The sequence below is a fragment of the Plecotus auritus genome, assembly GCF_963455305.1.
Source record: "Plecotus auritus genome assembly, chromosome: 6".
NCBI lineage: Eukaryota > Metazoa > Chordata > Mammalia > Chiroptera > Vespertilionidae > Plecotus > Plecotus auritus.
In genome coordinates this window covers 126,064,211-126,083,860 of record NC_137773.1, presented here as the reverse complement: position 1 = coordinate 126,083,860, position 19,650 = coordinate 126,064,211, and the positions used below count along the sequence as shown (strand labels likewise).

Genomic DNA, 19,650 nt, shown 5'->3' with positions numbered 1-19,650 from the left:
GGTTGGCAAGTGGTACTTAATTGGATTTCTGCTATCTGTCTCCCTAAGTAGGGTGATTTTAAGCTATTTACCCTCTCTCTGGTTGGGGAGGAGAAGTGCAAACCTTTTGCTCTTAAGTGTCTTTGGTTTAGGGAAGATAGGATTTACTAGATGGCTGCAAACTGCTGTTTAGCTATCTATCTCAGTTTTCCTATTTGTGTCCTGGTTTTCCAGCCTGTCTCATTGCCATTATGGTTATCATCATTACTGTCATCATCAATTGCAAATGATCTTGTTATTGAGGAAATTGAATTTTTTACAGAAGTATAGATTCCTGGTCCCTTATGGAATAACCCCCACCCTCTTAGTTTTATTAGTGTTTCTGAGTCTAACAAAAGTATCAATGGAGTCAAAGCAAAAACGAACAATTTTCTACAGTCATCATTATGGCCAGTTGAATTTCTATGATTGGAAAGGATTGGTACCCCTTTTTATTTTTTTTTTAATATTTTGTTCATGGTCAGTTAACCATACAGGGGTTGGCAAAAGTAGGTTTACAGATGTGAGACGTGAAACAGTTTATTCTATTACTATTCATTCGTTGTATTATTTTCCATATAAACAATTGCAAACCTACTTTTGCCAACTCCTATATATTATCAGTATTATAAGTTACTTTCACTTCATGTATAGGAAGATAATTGAATTTTACATTTGTCTTAATTAAGTTTAAACTTCTTACTGTAAAAAGTCCAACTTGTTTCTTATTCTGTCCTAGTAACTGAACTGAGGTTATTGTATGAAATGCTGTGTTTGTACTAAAGTTCTGTTTGTCTAGTGGCATCATTATGTAAGCAAAAGGACTAGAGGTTGTTGTGACCCGAGAAAAGTATATATAGATACTACTTTTGTATTGCATACTGATGAAACCAACAATTTTGCTCTTCAGTGAAACCTCTGCTTCCTTTCTTAACTGTTCATAGAACTCAGAGACCAGTGGCTGGAATAGAAGGCAGAGTTAAATAAAACCACTAGGTGGTTCAGCTTTGTGAATTGTTAAGTATTTTATATGGTTGCAAATTCTTTCCAATAACCCTGAGTAGAGTTCATCTAAAGTTCTTTATTGTACAAATGTATTTATTGTTTGCATTTCAATAGATATGTCCCTTTTGCCAGATACTGATGTTTGAGGGTGCATTTTATTTTAACCCTTTGTAACAGTGTTTCTGTAAGCCTGATTTGATTTCTTTCTTAATAATCCTGGTGTGTCACATCAGTTACTTTTAAACTGGAGTAATATTTGTCCCGGTGCACTTTATCTTAAGGGCAGCTCCTTTAGAAAGTATTGCCACCCCAAATAGTTTCATATTGATCAGAGGAGTGAGTGATGCTCTCTGTCTTTGTTGCAGACATGCCAATATTTGGTCTCTGTCCAGCCCACGATGATTTCTACTTGGTGGTGTGTAACGACTGCAATCAGGTTGTCAAACCGCAGGCATTTCAATCACATTATGGTAAGTGCTAAATCATTATTAGAGGGTAAAAGGTAAAGCAGGATTAAAAACTGAAGGCCAGCCATAGCCCAGGTGGAATATAATCCCTCCCCCTGTCAGGAGGTAGGCTTTCTAATTCATTGAATGGGTTAATGCCTGTCAGATGTTGAGTATTCTCTGAATTTTATTGAAAGTGGAGTGCGTTTTCTGATTTTTATTGAATAAAATACAAGAAAATGTATTTTATAAAATCTCTTTTGAAATATTGCATCAATATAGTGAAAGGTTTGTTTCCTTCTAGATCCTGAAGTTGGGAATTTAATGGTTGGTAAAATTATAAATATACTCCCAATATGGAGACATGGCTTTTTTTTTTTTTTTTTTTTTAAGGAAATGTGAGTTTGAAACTTCCAAGTTCAGTAGTTCTAAGTTTAACTTACTGTTATGTTCTAATTTGTGAATGAGTTGAAGCTATGACGTCTTCCCTATCAAAATTACATACATACTTAGAATGATGCATTGTGACATGAGGTTTCATGCACCCCCTGAGCCATCCCTGGGCTTCAATCTCCAAGCCTGTTATCTGGGTGTTTAGTCACGAAAGGATCCAAATAAGGTTCTTTTGCATTGCCAGATTGCCACCTAACATGTTTAAAATAAAATTCTGATCATAAAGCTCTGTTTGGTTCACTAAAAACTCAGAAGTATTTGAATACGCACCTTGTAGTATGATTCCTACCTCTGTGGAGTTTAAACTCTTGCTGGAGAAATAGGCAAAACTAATGAGAAACATTTTAAAATAACTGCAGGTTCTTCCTCATTTTCCTCACTCCCACAAATGCAAGCTCCAGACTGAGACTACCACAGTGGGGGGTCCGTCTTTGATAGTGTTTAAGCAAAGCCTCTGAGGAGGTGACCCCTGGTGGCCAAGAGCCTTAAGTGATGAGGGAGCCACCATGTGACCACCTGGAATAAGAGCATTCAATACAGAGAGAAGAGCCGGTGCACAACCTGAAGAAGGCCAGTGTGGCTGCAGGGTGGTTAGTGGAAGGAAGTAGAGACTAGAGGAGTCTGGCCTTACAAGCAGGGACCCTGATCATGCACAGCTTCTATGCCAGAGTAAGAAGCAGCTTGTGGGATATTGGATGGTTTGTATGGGAGTAACATAGGCCCACCGCACTTATACATGTGGGAGAAGAGTGGAAGCAGGGAGAATAGTCACAAGCAGGAGATGATAATAGACTAAGGCTTAGGTGGGCAGTAGAGCTGGGGAGACAGCAGAGCTTTGAGATACATTTAGTGCTAGAACCTTTAGAGCTTGCTGTCGGGACAGCAGGTTAAGAGTCATACCGTCATAATCAACATCCCCACCATTTTCCCCCAAGGAATAAGTATTTTATGTAATCATAAGAAGGTTCTTTGAGTTTCTGCTTCTGGATGAGGCACTGGGGTGGGCACAGAGAGTGAGTACAAAGATGAATAAGATATTGTCTTCTTGCATAAGGATCTCAGAGGCTAGTATTGGAGAAGCAATTAGTCAGTTGGCAAGTATTTTGGAGTTAGGATTTTGAAGCCTGGATTTAAATTAAAATCCAGTAGACTGTTGTTAAACTTGCAAGAACCATAGGCTAGTTCTTTGCTTTGAACAAGTCTTCCAACCTTGACTTCCTTTGTTATAATGTGGGAATGGTAATAGCAACCTCATAGGTTCCCTGTGAGGATTTAATGAAACAACATGTGTAAAACTCCTTATACAGTGCTTGACACATAATAGGTCAGAGAGAAATAAAGGTACAGCTGTATGTGGATACAGGAAGGTGTGTGTCTGAAGTCATAAAACAGTCCATGGTGTTAAGAATAGGAAGAGTTGCCGAAACCGGTTTGGCTCAGTGGATAGAGCGTCGGCCTGCGGACTGAAGGGTCCCGGGTTCGATTCCGGTCAAGGGCATGTACCTTGGTTGCGGGCACATCCCCAGTGGGAGGTGTGCAGGAGGCAGCTGATCGATGTTCCTCTCTCATCGATGTTTCTAGCTCTCTATCCCTCTCCCTTCCTCTCTGTAAAATATCAATAAAATATATTTTTTTTAAAAAATCACCTATAATCCCCTAAAATGGGAAGTATCATGATGTGTCCAGCCGTGGGCAAACTACGACCCGCGGGCCGGATCTGGCTGTTCTATCCGGTTCTCTTGCTCTCCCCTCCGCTCCTTTACTTTGAATTTATATAAGTTCACACAAACACTCCATCCATGCTTTAGTTCCGGCCCTCTGGTCCAGTTTAAGAACCCATTGTGGCCCTTGAGTCAAAAAGTTTGCCCACCCCTGGGACAGTGCTGCCACTTAGAGCTGCACAGTTTGTGTACTGAACAGCCATATTTGGTGCCCCCTTGTTGGCACCTGAGGTGATATGAGCAAGTGCAGAAGCAGGAAATTCCAGGCTGTCTAGAATGTACTATATGGAGTCTCCTTTGGCTGGAGCTGATGTACCCATATGTGCAAGATCTCTGTGCAAAGGCAGGGAGAGCCTCAGTGCCCATCAGACACCTCTGGCCTTGATGTGCTAGCCTAGGTGGTCGGCAAACTCATTAGTCAACAGAGCCAAATATCAACAGTACAATGATTGAAATTGCTTTTGAGAGCCAAATTTTTTTTTTAATATATTTTATTGATATTTTACAGAGAGGAAGGGAGAGGAATAGAAAGCTAGAAACATCGATGAGAGAGAAGCATCGATCAGCTGCCTCCTGCACACTCCCCACTGGGGATGTGCCCGCAACCAAGGTACATGCCCTTGACCGGAATCGAACCCAGGACCCTTCAGTCCGCAGGCCGATGCTCTATCCACTGAGCCAAACCGGTTTCGGCGAGAGCCAAATTTTTTTAACTTAAACTTCTTCTAACGCCACTTCTTCAAAATAGACTAGCCCAGGCCGTGGTATTTTGTGGAAGAGCCACACTCAAGGGGCCAAAGAGCCGCATGTGGCTTGCGAGCCGCAGTTTGCCGACCACTGCTTTAGTGGCAAGGAAAATATTAAAATTGTAGGAGAGAGATGAATCCTTGGCAGAAAGATGATGACCAAGTGCAGAATCCAGCTGGGATATGTAGAAGGAATTCCATATTTGAGGCAGCAGCCAAGGAAAAGGCTGATGGAATAAGCAGGAGGTTTGTAGATGGATAGGTGTGAGGGTTTGGGGACAACTGCAGGAGTGGAGGGAGGCACCATGTGGTGCCCCTGGAGTAGCTTGGGAGTGACACTTCCTCGCCTGGAGGGAAGGAGAGGTGGGCATGCTCCCAGAATCAGGAACCTATTTCCAAGGCTGCCAGTGTCCCTTTGTCTTGGGGGACAGGGGTTATAACAGGACAAAGTAGATTGGAAACCCATTCTTTTTTCGTTGTAATTTCATTCTTACTCGTTTGCTTCCCAAAGTTAACACCAGAAAAAGGTTTTCAAATTCAGAATATTTTCCAGTGGCCATGGCAATCCATTTTTACATATTAGGAAGAACCCATACCTGCCAAGGGAGGGATTCTGCTTTCTTATCTTTTGATGAAAATATGTTGGCAGTCTTCTGTGAATTCATGTATTGCTGATATTTATCTGTGACTTTTATGAACAAATGAAGCAGCTGCTTCAAAATCCAACAGGCAGTAACTTTAAAACCACTGCTGCCAGCACAGGGAAGAAAGCTACCATTCAGCGAGACTTGTAAACCAATTGATGTTGGTGGTAATGCTCTGAATTGGTGAGCAGCTTATTATCCAGAGTAGTAAGAGGCCACATACTTTTTTGCTAGCTAAGCTGCCTTTTTGGGAGTTAACAGTTAACCAGGATTTCCATGTGAGCAATGATGGTGAGTGAGGTAGTGTCATTTTGGCATTTCCAGTTTCACATAGTCTGATTGTTGAGTCAGACTGACACAGGTCTGCACTCAAGAGATTTGTTGAGTCTAGCAAGGATGGCATGACAGGAGGCCCTGTTTTCTTAAACTGATTTTTAACTGTTTGTATTATATGCTGGAAATGGCACATTGTCTCTAAAATTTTTAGTATGGAGAAGGGCTGAGATGGTGAAATTCCTAGGGCCAGAAACACCTAAGTTGGGAATCTCAGCTAATCAGTTAGTGATAAATGTGTTTGGCCTAAATTGTCTACTGAATAGCACAAAATGTACAGTCCTATTTATATACATTTACTATGGATCTGAAGAGGTAGGACCAGCTGATGACTTGTGGGCGCCTCTGGGGTTGAAAGAGTTTCCCAGGTGATTCTGATAAGCTCCAAGTGCTCTGCGCTCTGCTGCTTCTCTTTGAGTTTGCTTATGAAGAATACTTCAATCTCTCTCAACCTGTCTTATGCAGACATGGGGTGATCTTTATCTGGGTGAAATAAGTGAGTAGTGTTAATTCAGCTTGGACAGGTGCCATAATTAGAATCTCTGTAATTAATTGAAACTCAGCTTGAATGTCAGCCATTGAAGTATTTTGTCTCATATTAGTCAGGCTGACCCATTGATTCACCTTTTGGCTTAGCCCTGAGTCCCAAAGCAAGACCTTTGAAGTCACAGGTGCCTCTGCCACCTTTTCTCAATTTTAATCCATTGGGTGCCATCTTTATGATTTGCTTACTTAATTCCACTTAATATTTTTCTTTAAATCAAATCAGTTCTATTTAAATAAATCTTTTATGAAGAAAACCTTACTACAATCAACCGGAAAATTAATGTTGCTTGCCCTAGATAGATGGTAGGTACAAAACTAAACACAGTGAAAAGATGATTAAATTCTTTGATGCTCTTGCTAGTGCCAGCTCGGAGCCCTAGACTGCTCTCTTTGTTGAAATCCACGTGCTAGTGTGATGTTATCAGATGAATTGAAAGAAATTTGGAAAGATAGTAATTTTTTGCTTGCAATTTAATATTATTAAAGTTGGGGAGTGATGGCTACTCAATGTTTTGGGAAACACCAGCTATTGGATTTGATTTCCTCTTCTACTTAGGGAGCTCTCCACTGAGAGCCAACCTTAGCCCTAGCAAATGCCACACCTAGGAAGCAGAATCCTCAAATCTCATGTTGATCTGCAAAAGGAATATAGATAAACACCCCTTACCATTTTTCTATTGATCTTATGTATTGAGCACCTACCAGTTGCTGTCAGTGGCATTGGAATCTGGCCTCAGTGTAAAACATCTGCCCCACTCTCAGAATTCTGCTCACAGGGAGGGCTTTTCCATAACATTGTGAAAGTAGCTTTAGCAGAAACACTGCTGTGATGTTATAGTTTTCACCACTTGCATTAAGTTCTATTTATCTAAAATGTCCTTTTTATCAGAGGATGAGTAAATAGAAACTCTTCATACTTTTAAAGCTAATTAATTGGTTTTAAACAACAGTAGCATAAGAGCAAACTGAGTCTTACTCTGTGAGATCCAGTGGGCTGGCTCTGGCAAAATGCTGATTCCTCCTGTTGACACTTCACACAATTGAGCAGTGACTGCCATCCTGGAATTAAGCTAACCTACATCACAAAGCAGAGGTTGTACTGTTTAATACATAATGACGTCCATTTTTTGCCATCTGATTGATTACATGGACTAACAGCTTTAGGTATTTTGAATGAGTTCTTTTATTTGGCTATTTAGTAACTTTATTTTGGGATAAAAAAAAATGTTTCTTTTTTTTTTTTTCCAGGGTGCTAGCTAAATTTGGCCACTAAATTAATAAATTTTTAAAAAATATTTTATTTATTCATTTTAGGGAGAAAGAGAGGAAAGGAGAGAGAGAAGTCCTTTTATTGATGCATTCATTGGTTGATTCTTGTACGTGCCCTGACTGGGGATTGAACCCACAACATTGGTGTATCAAGGTGCTATAACCAACTGAGCTATCCCAGCAGGACCACTATATTTTTATAATCTAGGTATTTTCTACTTTGAAACATCAGTGATAATTAATCTTTTTAGGATTGATTCATTTAAAATTTCAGAGACTAATAATATTTTTTTAAAAAATAAATCTTTATTGTTCAGATTATTACAGGTGTTCCTCTTTTTTTGCCCCCCATAGCTCCCCTCCACCTGATTCCCCACCCCACCCCACGCCCTTACCCCCACCACTGTCTTCATCCATAGGTGTAAGATTTTTGTCCAATCTCTTCCCACACCCCTCACACCCCCTTCCTCCTGAGAACTGTCAGTCCACTCCCTTTCTATGTCCCTGATTCTATTATATTCACCAGTCCATTCTGTTCTTCAGATTTTTTATTCACTTGATTTTTAGACTCACTTGTTGGTAGGTATGTATTTGATGTCATTTTTTTGTTCATAATTTTTATCTTTACCTTTTTCTTCTTCTTCCTCTTCTTAAAGAATACCCTTCAGCATTTCATGTAATCCTGGTTTGGTGGTGATGAACTCCTTTAGCTTTTTCTTGTCTGTGAAGCTCTTTATCTGACCTTCAACTCTGAATGATAGCTTTGCTGGGTAGAGTAATCTTGGTTGTAGGTTCTTGCTGTTCATCACTTTGAATATTTCTTGCCACTCCCTTCTGGCCTGCATAGTTTCTGTTTAGAAATCAGCTGACAGTCATATGGGTACTCCCTTTAGGTAACTAACCGTTTTTCTCTTGCTGCTTTCAAGATTCTCTCTTTGTCTTTTGCCCTTGGCATTTTAATTATGATGTGTCTCGGTGTGGTCCTCTTTGGATTCCTCTTGTATGGGGTTCTCTGCGCTTCCTGGACTTGTAAGTCTATTTCTTTGACCAGGTAGGGAAAGTTTTCTGTCATTATTTCTTCTAATAGGTTTTCAATATTTTGCTCTCTCTCTTCTTCTGGCACCCCAAAAATTTGGATGTTGGTAAGCTTAAAGTTGTCCCAGAGGCTCCTTACACTATCTTCATATTTTTGGATTCTTTTTTCTTTTTGTTTTTCTGGTTGGGTGTTTTTTGTTTCCTCATATTTCAGATCTTTGGTTTGATTCTTGGGGTCCTTTGATCTACAGTTGAATTTCTGTATATTTATTTTAGACAGCGTATGCTTAATTTCTGACTGGTCCTTTTCCATTTTTTTTGGCATTCTCATTAAGGTCCTTGAAGGTCTTACTAAGCTCCTCGGAGGTCTCATCAAGTTTCTTGGCGGTTTTTAGAAGATTGTTGAGTAACCTTATAAATGTGGTTCTGAACTCTATGTCGTCCAGTAGTTTGCTTTCCTCCATTTCTTTCATTCGTGACATGTTTCTTTGTCTCCGCATTTTGCTGCTTCCCTGTGTTGATGGAGTGGTTTTCTGTGGTAGGTGACCAGTGGTTCAGCCTATCACCTGAGGTGGACACTCTTGGTGCACCCCTTTGTGGGCTGAGTGCAAAGTGTTGGTTTAATTAAGCCTTGATTGCTGGTGGTACACTGGGAGGAATTGACCTCTAGGCCAATTGGCTGTGAGGACCCGCCGTGTCTGTAATGGAAGAACTGCTGTGCTGGAGACACGCTTATGGGGCAGGACTTGCTTCAGTGGGGCTTTGGTGCTCACTGAGTCTGCCTCTTGAATGTGTCACTTATGGATGTGAGGAGTTGAAATCTAGTGTCGTCTCACACTGACCACTAGGTACAGTAGCTTCTGGATCTCCAATTGGGGTGCAGGTCAGCTACTGTCTGAGGCCACCCAGCAGGCACTACAATGAGAACTACAGTTTTCTCCTCTTTGCTTGGGGTTTGGAGGTTTTGGAGCTGTCTGACCAGAGCTGCAGTTTGTTAGGTTAAGCTGCGATAGGGCAGGCCATTTATATGCAAAAGCGGCTGTGTGGAGCTTGGGTGGGTTTGTAGGTTGTGCTGGGCGGGGTCTCAGGGAGTCACTAGGCTAGGGTGTGGCAAACAGCGATGGCTGCCAGTCAGCCCTCTCTGCATCTCCAAGTCCCCGTGTCCCGTGCCCCAGTGCAGTAAACGATTGCTGCGTGCACCTCTGCAAGCACGCCACCCTCACTTTCTGACCAGCTTCTCCCCATAGGAGTTTGGGTCCCCAGTGTCTCCCCAGAAACTGGAGTTTGGAGTAATCGGGAGCTTGTCTCCCTTCGGGTTGAAAAAAGCAGCGCACCCAGTTGCCCGCCACCAGCCCGATTCCCGCGCCTCTGTACCTCAGCTTTTCAACGCTTGCGCACATCGCAGTGCTCTTTTCTCTTTCCTTCTAGTTGTAGAACTTACACTCAGCCAGCTTTCCCATGGTTCTGGATGATAGACGTTTTGTCTTTTAGTTGTAGTTTTGAAATTGTTGTACGAGGCAGCCAGTTTAGGTGTTTACCTATGCCGCCATCTTGGTGTTCTTATCCTAATAATAATTTTTAATAGCACTTGATGATTTACAAAGTGCATGTATTACCTCATTTCCTATTCTTAGAGACCCACTGAATGGATGGTTTTATTCCCAGTTTACAGATAAAACTGCTAAATTAAATTTCATTCATACAGATAAAATGTACCAGGCCACCCCGGGCCCGGTGCTCAGTGGTTAGAGCATCATCTAGGTAAGCCAAGGTTGTGAGTTCGATCTCCAGTCAGGGCACATGCAAAGAGCAATCAATGAATAAGTGGAACAACAAATCAATGTCTCTTTTCTTTCTCTCTCTCTTCACTCTTTCTCTTGGATCAATAAATTAAAAAGAATTTTAATGTACTAGGGCAGTTTTTCCAACAACTCATATCTATTTCTCTTGTGTATGGAGTTAAAAGAAAACCTAGAGAAGATGTAATGAATGTCACTTGTCACAAAACTATTCTAGTGACATGTTCTAGCTCTGGTAGAATTTTAATTTTGCTTAGAGTAATCTGGGTCAGCATTGTTAACCCATTACCTCAGAGAGAACACTTAGTAATTCAAAGACATAATGATAGTAGGTAGATATTTTGATGTAATCCAATCCTTGGATTTCTCTTAAGAGTGTTCTACTTTATTTTACCCTAAATCATAGTAGCTAGTCAAAGCCAAACTCCTTTTATTTTTTGTTACAGCCTCATAACATTTTGTAGCTTCTTTAGAGAATTGGTTGGCATATTTATTTCTGTAGTCAGTATAAAGGTTGAAACTTGTTGCAGAGCCAAAAAATACTTGGCTCTTTTGCTTTGGAAACACCTTGCCAGGCCTTCCTGCAGCAGTTGGGGGCTGAACCAAGGAAGGGAGCTAACCAGAGCAGGCACATCAAAATGTGAACCGTGTCGAGGTGGAAGCTACTTTAACTCTCGAAGGAAATTCCCAGTTGACCATTTGACCAAAGCTCCTTGTCACTTAATAACATGTTGTAAAATGAATGCAGTGAATTCAGATTTTCTTTGCCATAAGCCAAATAGTGCTAATATAACTTTATCTTTTTTCCTGTTGTGTAATAAGCAGGCACCTTTTAATGGTGTTACTTATACCATTTGTAGGAGCAACATTTTCATTTCTAGTTATAAAATGTATTGGTTTTTTTCTCATACTGAAATCTGTGCCTTTCTTATCTGTGTCTTTGAGGTTTTCTTTAACTGGCAATGATGTTATCTGTGTATTTAACAAGTATTTATTGAGTACTGCTGTCCTCTGCATTGCTCTCTACTGAACTAGAAAAGCAGTGTCATTGATTTCATGCAGCTTATATTCTGTTTAGGGCGGGTGGCGCAAGAAAGACAAAGTCAGGTAAAATAAGATTATTTCAGATAGTGATAAATGCTAGGAATAATGTGAGAAAGAATGGCCCCAGAAAGATAATTTAGATAAGGGTAGTCAAAGAAAGTCTCTCTGAGAAGTTGGTATTTAAGCCCCATGATGAACAAGAGCCCGCGTTTGAAGATCTGGAGGACCTGTGTTCCACAAGGAGTGCAGGGATCAAAGTGGAAATGGATTTGGCAGAAAGACCAGTGAGGAGGTACAAAAGCCGTGTTCAAGGAGAAGGGTCCAGGTTAAGGTTGGAGAAAGAAGGGCTGGGGCCAGAGGATTCTGTGCCCTGCAAGCCACAAAAGGAATCAGGATTGGACTACATAGGTAAGGTGAAGTCACCAGAGGGCTTTGAGCAAGGAAGTGTCTTGATCTGACTCAGGTTGGTCTGTTAAACGCAGGGGAGCTGGGACTGATGTTTCTCTGTCATTGATGGCCTGTGTTGCACTAGGCCAGGTGAGAGCTGGATTGTTGCAGCAGAGGCTGAGGTGTGGATGGAATAGGAATTGGCAGGGAAATAGAAAGCCAGCAGGGCCTGCTGTTGGACTGATGAGCGATATGGGAAAAGAAAGGATGAGGAATGACTCATGGGGTTTTTGGCTCAAGCAACTGGATGAATTTACATAGCTTGTGGGTTATGGGGTTCTTTCCATTTGTATGTGGGCTTTTTCCCCCTAAAGATTCTAGGAATAGAAAATAATTATTGCAGAGATGTCAAACTTCGGTGTCTTTTATTCTTTTGAGATTTTGTTTGTTTGTTTAGTTTTTGTTTTTTGTAGTGGAACAGTAATTTAGTCATATAAGCTAGAAAACAAAAGAGGATGTGTACACTTCCCTGGGACTTCTTATGCTCTCAATTGGGTAACAAAAACTTGCTGATTAAAGAAACAAAAACACATATATTTATTATTAACAATAATACTATTGTTATTATTATTATTAACAATAGTAATATACATTGTTTTAAAAAAAACAATTAACCACCCTGGCTGTACACCAAAATTTCGGGTTCAATTCCTGGTCAGGGCACATACCTAGGTTGTGGGTTCAATCCCAGGTCAGGGCAAGTACAGGAGGGAACCAGTCGATGTTCTCTTTCACATTGCTCTTGCTCTCCACCCCTGCCACCTCTCCCCCCCTCTCTCCAAAAATCAATTAAATTTTTAAAAAATAAATAAGAAAGTAAGGCCGGTGTGGCTCAATTGGTTGAGCGTCGTCCCATGCGCCAAGAGGTCACCGGTTCAATTCCTGGTTGGGGCACATGCCCAAGTTGCAGGCTCGATCCCTGGTAGGGGTTGTGCAGCGGGCAGCTGACTGATGTTTCTCTGTCATTGATGTTTCCATCTCGCTCTCCCTCTCCCTTCTTCTCTAAAATCAATAAAAACATTTTTAAAAAAGTAACCCACAACAGGAGGATAACTATGCAATCAGAATGAATAAAGCTTCTCCACCTTACTTTTCAGGGGTACAGTTTACCATGTACCATGGGAAGCTTTCCAATCCTGGCTGAGCAAAACAGTATTTGGCTGAATACTTCTTGTTTTCTTACACACATGAAAAATTAGATTTGTTATAAACAGTGCCTTATTTTTCCATGTTAACACATAGTACTGTACTACTTTCTTTTTATTTTTTAAAATTTATCTTTATTGTTGAAAGTATTACAGATGTCCCCCTTTTTTTTCCCATTGACCCCCTCTACCCCACGTCTACCCCTCCCAGGCCTTCGCCACACTATTGTCTGTGTCCATAGGCTATGCATATATGCATATAAGTTCCCCAGGTTAATCTCTCCCCACCCCTCTACTCCTGTCTTCCCTCTGAGATTAGATAGTCTGTTCTATGCTTCTATGTCTCTGGGTCTGTTTTTTTCATTAGTTTATTTTGTTCATTAGATTCCACACATGAGTGAGATCATGTGATACTTATCTTTCTCTGACTGGTTTAGTTCCTTAGCATAATACTCTGCAGGTCCTTCCATGCTGTCTTCAAAGGATAAGAGATCCTTCTTTTTTACAGCTTCATAGTATTCCATGGTGTAACTGTACCACAGCTTTTTTATCCACTCATCTACTGATGGGCACTTAGGCTGTTCCCAGGTCTTAGTTTTGTAAATTATGCTGCTATAGGGATGCATATATTCTTTCTGATTGGTGTTTTAGGTTTCTTAGGCTATATTCCTAAAAGTGGAATCCCTGGGTCAAATGGCACTTCCATTTTTAATTTTTTTGAGTAAACTCCATACTGTTTTTCCATAGTAGCTGTACCAGTCTGTATTCCCACCAGCAGTGTACTAGGGTTCCCTTTTCTCCACACCTCGCCAGCACTTGTCTTTTGCTGATGTGTTGATGATATAGCCATTCTGATAGGTGTGAGGTGATACCTCATTGTCATTTTGATTTACATCTCTCTGATGATTAATGACTTTGAGCATTTTTTCATGTCTGTTGGCCTTCTGTATGACTACTTTGGAGCAGTGTCCATTTAGGTTCTTTGCTCATGTTAAGTTGTATGAGTTCCTTTTTATTTTGGAAGTTAACCCCTTATCTACTTCCTTCTTTTCAAAGACTGCCTATTATTCCCCTTTATTAATGTATTTAAATTAATTTAACCAGTCCCCTACTGACAGGCATTTTAGATTTTTAGAATTGTATTATAACACAGTGCTTTAGGACCATTCTTTGGGAATGTCTGTCAGTACTTCTGTGTAGGTATTCTTCACATGGAGGTTGGTCATAGATACCCTTCAGGTTAGTATGACTGTGACTTACCGAACTATTGTAATTTGTGATTCATGTCACCATGAGGGGGCAGTGAAAATGTGACTTCCTATCACCGCCAATAAATAAGTTGCTAATACTCACCAGTGCCGCTCTTGACCTGTCTGCTGCATGTATAAATCATTAGCGTGGCTGAGCTTCAGAGTTTAAAGGGGACATTTTAGGATATAAACCATATTTTGGTTATATTTGCTAAAAGATTTTTTTCCTGACAATCATTTCACAAGACTGATTTGTATGTTGACTATTAAAGATACATACATACCTGTTATTTCAACCCTGTGAAGCTGTGGTCTTACATATGACCAGGAGAGGGAGTTTTCATCGCTTCCTTATGCTGTAGCACAAGCATGTCAAACTCAAAGGCTAACACGGGCCAAATAAACAAGGTTTAAGTTTATGTGGGTTGCAAAAAAACAAAAGCTTGTTTTCATAGAAACGGGTTTATTTCGATAGAGACATGCTGAATACAAAAGGCTGAAATAAATGAGTAATCGTTAACATAAAATAATAGAACATTTTAATAAAAATTAATATTTTTTCTTGAACATTAACTTACCAGACACTGAATAACTGCACAAATTAATAAGTGTAACGCAAATAAACCTCTTTCTTGTTCTCTGAAAGTGAAATGTTTCCTGTTGCGCACACCAAACAAGTCAGTCCAAGACTAATGACGTGTCAGTCGGCTGCTAAAATATTCACTGCTGGTATTAGTGGAGAGAAATGGTGCGCATAAGGCACAGAAGGGAAATGAATGCAACACGATTATAGTAATCAGTCATTAGCAAACGTTGTAGTTCATTACTAATAATTATGTATAATAGGATATTGTAAAAATTAAATTACGAAATTTTTATTAAAACATTTCTTACATACCATTATATTGGCTGGGCTGCAAAAATATTCGTTGTGGGCCCCAAGTTTGACATGCTTGCTGTAGCACCTGCTACCAGGCTGGCACAATACCTTCCATTCATGTTCTAACCCAGCGGTCACCAACCTTTTGGACCTCACGGACCACCGGTTGGCTGCCGCTGCTCCAAAGGTTTCCTTAAACCAGCAGTCGCCAATCTTTCGGACCACCAGTTGGCGACCGCTTTATCTAGTCCAAGCCCAAGAAACACACTGGTTTTGGGGCAAGGGGGCAGTGCCTAAATTTAGCTATTTCCTTCCTGATCCCAGAATGTGTGTAGAAAAATCCCAATCTTAGGTTTACTTCTACATTTTGTTTTTAAGACAACAGTTATCAAATTGAACTTCAAACAAATTTTATACCCTTTCCTTTGTGTGTTTTAAAGTTTGAGAGAGACAGATATCAAAGAAGGTAATTCTCTTACTTTAAAAGAAATTAAGATACAAACATTAAACCCCCAATCACACATGATAGAGTTCTTGATTTGTAGTTTCCTAGGTTCAACAGTAAACTCTAGAATGGAATTTGTTTCAGTGTTTCTTTTTTATTTTTAATAAATCTTTATTGTTCAGATTATTACAGGTGTTCCTCTTTTTTTGCCCCCCATAGCTCCCCTCCACCTGATTCCCCACCCCACCCCACGCCCTTACCCCCACCACTGTCTTCATCCATAGGTGTAAGATTTTTGTCCAATCTCTTCCCACACCCCTCACACCCCCTTCCTCCTGAGAACTGTCAGTCCACTCCCTTTCTATGTCCCTGATTCTATTATATTCACCAGTCCATTCTGTTCTTCAGATTTTTTATTCACTTGATTTTTAGACTCACTTGTTGGTAGGTATGTATTTGATGTCATTTTTTTGTTCATAATTTTTATCTTTACCTTTTTCTTCTTCTTCCTCTTCTTAAAGAATACCCTTCAGCATTTCATGTAATCCTGGTTTGGTGGTGATGAACTCCTTTAGCTTTTTCTTGTCTGTGAAGTTCTTTATCTGACCTTCAACTCTGAATGATAGCTTTGCTGGGTAGAGTAATCTTGGTTGTAGGTTCTTGCTGTTCATCACTTTGAATATTTCTTGCCACTCCCTTCTGGCCTGCATAGTTTCTGTTTAGAAATCAGCTGACAGTCATATGGGTACTCCCTTTAGGTAACTAACCGTTTTTCTCTTGCTGCTTTCAAGATTCTCTCTTTGTCTTTTGCCCTTGGCATTTTAATTATGATGTGTCTCGGTGTGGTCCTCTTTGGATTCCTCTTGTATGGGGTTCTCTGCGCTTCCTGGACTTGTAAGTCTATTTCTTTGACCAGGTAGGGAAAGTTTTCTGTCATTATTTCTTCTAATAGGTTTTCAATATTTTGCTCTCTCTCTTCTTCTGGCACCCCAAAAATTTGGATGTTGGTATGCTTAAAGTTGTCCCAGAGGCTCCTTACACTATCTTCATATTTTTGGATTCTTTTTTCTTTTTGTTTTTCTGGTTGGGTGTTTTTTGTTTCCTCATATTTCAGATCTTTGGTTTGATTCTTGGGGTCCTTTGATCTACAGTTGAATTTCTGTATATTCTTTATTTTAGACAGAGTATGCTTAATTTCTGACTGGTCCTTTTCCATTTTTTTGGCATTCTCATTAAGGTCCTTGAAGGTCTCACTAAGCTCCTCGGAGGTCTCATCAAGTTTCTTGGCGGTTTTTAGAAGATTGTTGAGTAACCTTATAAATGTGGTTCTGAACTCTTTATGTCGTCCAGTAGTTTGCTTTCCTCCATTTCTTTCATTCGTGACATGTTTCTTTGTCTCCGCATTTTGCTGCTTCCCTGTGTTGATGGAGTGGTTTTCTGTGGTAGGTGACCAGTGGTTCAGCCTATCACCTGAGGTGGACACTCTTGGTGCACCCCTTTGTGGGCTGAGTGCAAAGTGTTGGTTTAATTAAGCCTTGATTGCTGGTGGTACACTGGGAGGAATTGACCTCTAGGCCAATTGGCTGTGAGGACCCGCTGTTTCTGTAATGGAAGAACTGCTGTGCTGGAGACACACTTATGGGGCAGGACTTGCTTCAGTGGGGCTTTGGTGCTCACTGAGTCTGCCTCTTGAATGTGTCACTTATGGATGTGAGGAGTTGAAATCTAGTGTCGTCTCACACTGACCACTAGGTACACTGGCTTCTGGATCTCCAATTGGGGTGCAGGTCAGCTTCTGTCTGAGGCCACCCAGCAGGCGCTACAGCGAGAACTACAGTTTTTCTCCTCTTTGCTTGGGGTTTGGAGGTTTTGGAGCTGTCTAACCTGGGCTGCAAGTTTGCTAGGTTAAGCTGCGATAGGGCAGGCCATTCATATGCAAAAGCGGCTGTGTGGAGCTTGGGTGGGTTTGTAGGTTGTGCAGGGTGAGGTCTCAGGGCGTCACTAGGCTAGGACGTGGCAAACAGCGATGGCTGCCAGTAAGCCAGCTCTGTGTCTCCCACCGCGTCCCTGCGTCCCGCGTCCCAGCACAGTAAACAGTTATTTCTGCACGCAGCTCTGCAAGCAAGCCACCCTCACTTTCCGACCTGATGGCAGACAGTCCAGCTTCTCCCCGTAGGAGTTTGGGTCCCCCGCGTCTCCCCAGAAACTGGAGTTTGGAGTAATCGGGAGCTTGTCTCCCTTGGGGTTGAAAAAAGCAGCGCTCCCAGTCGCCCGCCGCCAGCCCCATGCGCGTGCCTCCATACCTCAGCTTTTCAGCACTTGTGCACGTCTCAATGCTCTTTTCTCTTTCCTTCTAGTTGTAGAACTTCCACTCAGCCAGCTTTCCCATGGTTCTGGGTGATAGACGTTTTGTCTTTTAGCTGTAGTTTTGAAATTGTTGTGCGAGGCAGCAGTTTAGGTGTTTACCTATGCCGCCATCTTGGATCCTCCTCAGTGTTTCTTACACTTCATATTTTTAAAAGGTTGTTAGAATTCATAATACTGGATTTGTAGTGAACTTTTGAAAGTTAAGATGTTGTTTTGCCAGTGTGGCTAATAGGCCTTTTTCTGTGTGATTTTTTTCTGTGCTCAGTTTTGCTAATTGAATGTGTTTGCTTAGCCAAACAAATGAAATGGGTGTCTTAATCAAAATAACTTGTTTGTTACCCTACCAGAATTTCATAATGTTTAAATTTTTTTCAGCTCTCCTCACAGTGCATTTTTTATAACAAAAACTTGTTAAATTAGTTTCTCTATGGATTTTTTTGGTTGGCATACACACACACACACACACACACACACACATATTTTTACATAGATATGCAAGTAAAATAAGCTCAAACATCCTATTTTCACTTAAACCTATTTTTCTCTTTTTCATTAGCTCATCTGCCTCCTGCCTTCTCCACCTCTAACAGCCTCTTTTACTCTAACCATTTATGTAATTTGTTATATTCTTAGTGTGAAACTTAGTAGACATCCTTCTACATTTTTTTCTCATGCTGTAACTCTGTACAGGCATATATAATCCCATGTTTTATTAGCAGGGGCTTTGGGTCATAATTCCCCCCCCCCCCAAAAAAAATGGATCCTATTCTGCACACTTCTGCTTCTTTTCTACTCAACAATACTGTGTGGAAACCCATTCATATCCCAGGATAACACTAATCCCCTTTTTTTAATGGTTGCTTACTGCTCTAAGGTATCCTGTGCAGGCCCTCCTCAGCCACACCCTCTGTGGACACTGACTTTGTTTCCTGTTTTTTACCTCTGAACAGAGCAGCAGTAACTACCCTGTTATGGATGCCCTCAACTGCTGGTGATTTTTCTCTATGGGATGGAGTTTTCTGGGTCAGAAAGGATACTTATTTGCATTGTTAATAGCTGCTATTAGAGTGTTTCCCAAAAAGGCTGTAAGACTAGCCATGTCTGAGATTATCACCACCAGGAATAGGTGTTTTATTTATTTTTCTAAATCCATTTCTTTTTCTAAAGCCTCTTACATTATTTTACATATAGGCACATGCACATAAATGTGCTTAATTGTAATCTGACTTTCAAGTTAATTTCTCTAACAAGTGCAAACTGTATTACTACCAGAGAGGCATGTAGCTTCTAAGTTTGAGTATTAATGATACTAGAAGCCTGGTGAACGAATTCATGCACGAGAGGGGGTCCCTCAGGGTGGCCGGCAGGGATCAGGCCGAAACCAGCAGTCCAACACCGCCTGCCGCTCCTGCCTGCTGCTCCCGCTTGTCCCAGTCCCACTGCGCCTACTGAAGGCTTGTGCCCAGTCAGTTGCGATTGGGAGAGGCTCACGCTGCAGCAGCAGCAGTGCTCGACAGTAATGAGCCCTGCATCTGGCGCCCATCCTGAGGGGGTAGGGAGAGGGCAGGACTTGATTGGCCCTCCAGGCAGGCAGTGGGCTGCCTTTGCTGGCCTGGGATCTGGATCCGTTGCGCTGATGTTCACACCAGTTGTCGGGAGCCACCAGGCAGCCACTTTTATATCATTTCTTCCTTGTGGAGTGTCGAGGAGGCGAAGCGGCCACAGTGCCTGAGGTCGACTTCCAGGAGTCCAGTGGTGCTGTCGGGATCGTGCAGGCTGCACTGGTCCGTTGGTGCCTGGCGCATTCTCCAGAGATTGGACCTGCAGGACTACTGAGGGAGTGATTGGCTGCCGCCAGGCTGGTGGGCCACTGGGACAGGTCCATGAGCTGAGCAGCACTCCCGCTGTGGGAGCACACTGACCACCAGGGGGTAGCTCCTGCGTTGAGTGTTTGCCCCCGGTGGTCAGTGCACGTCATAGTGAGCAGTCGTTTGGTCGTTCTGTCATTTGGTCTTTAGGTCACTTAAGCTTTTATATATATACTAGAGGCCCGTTGC

At 41.4% G+C, this 19,650-nt stretch overlaps 1 protein-coding gene across 2 annotated transcripts in view; it reads left to right on the top strand.

Moving 5' to 3' along the window:
- Positions 1 to 19,650, top strand: part of ATXN7 (ataxin 7) — a 175,124-nt gene that overhangs the window by 108,563 nt on the left and 46,911 nt on the right. For both annotated transcript variants that reach the window (XM_080671512.1, XM_080671513.1), the window contains exon 5: positions 1,389 to 1,493. In XM_080671512.1, the coding sequence (XP_080527638.1) occupies positions 1,389 to 1,493 (105 nt within the window). The remainder of the gene's footprint in view (positions 1 to 1,388; positions 1,494 to 19,650) is intronic.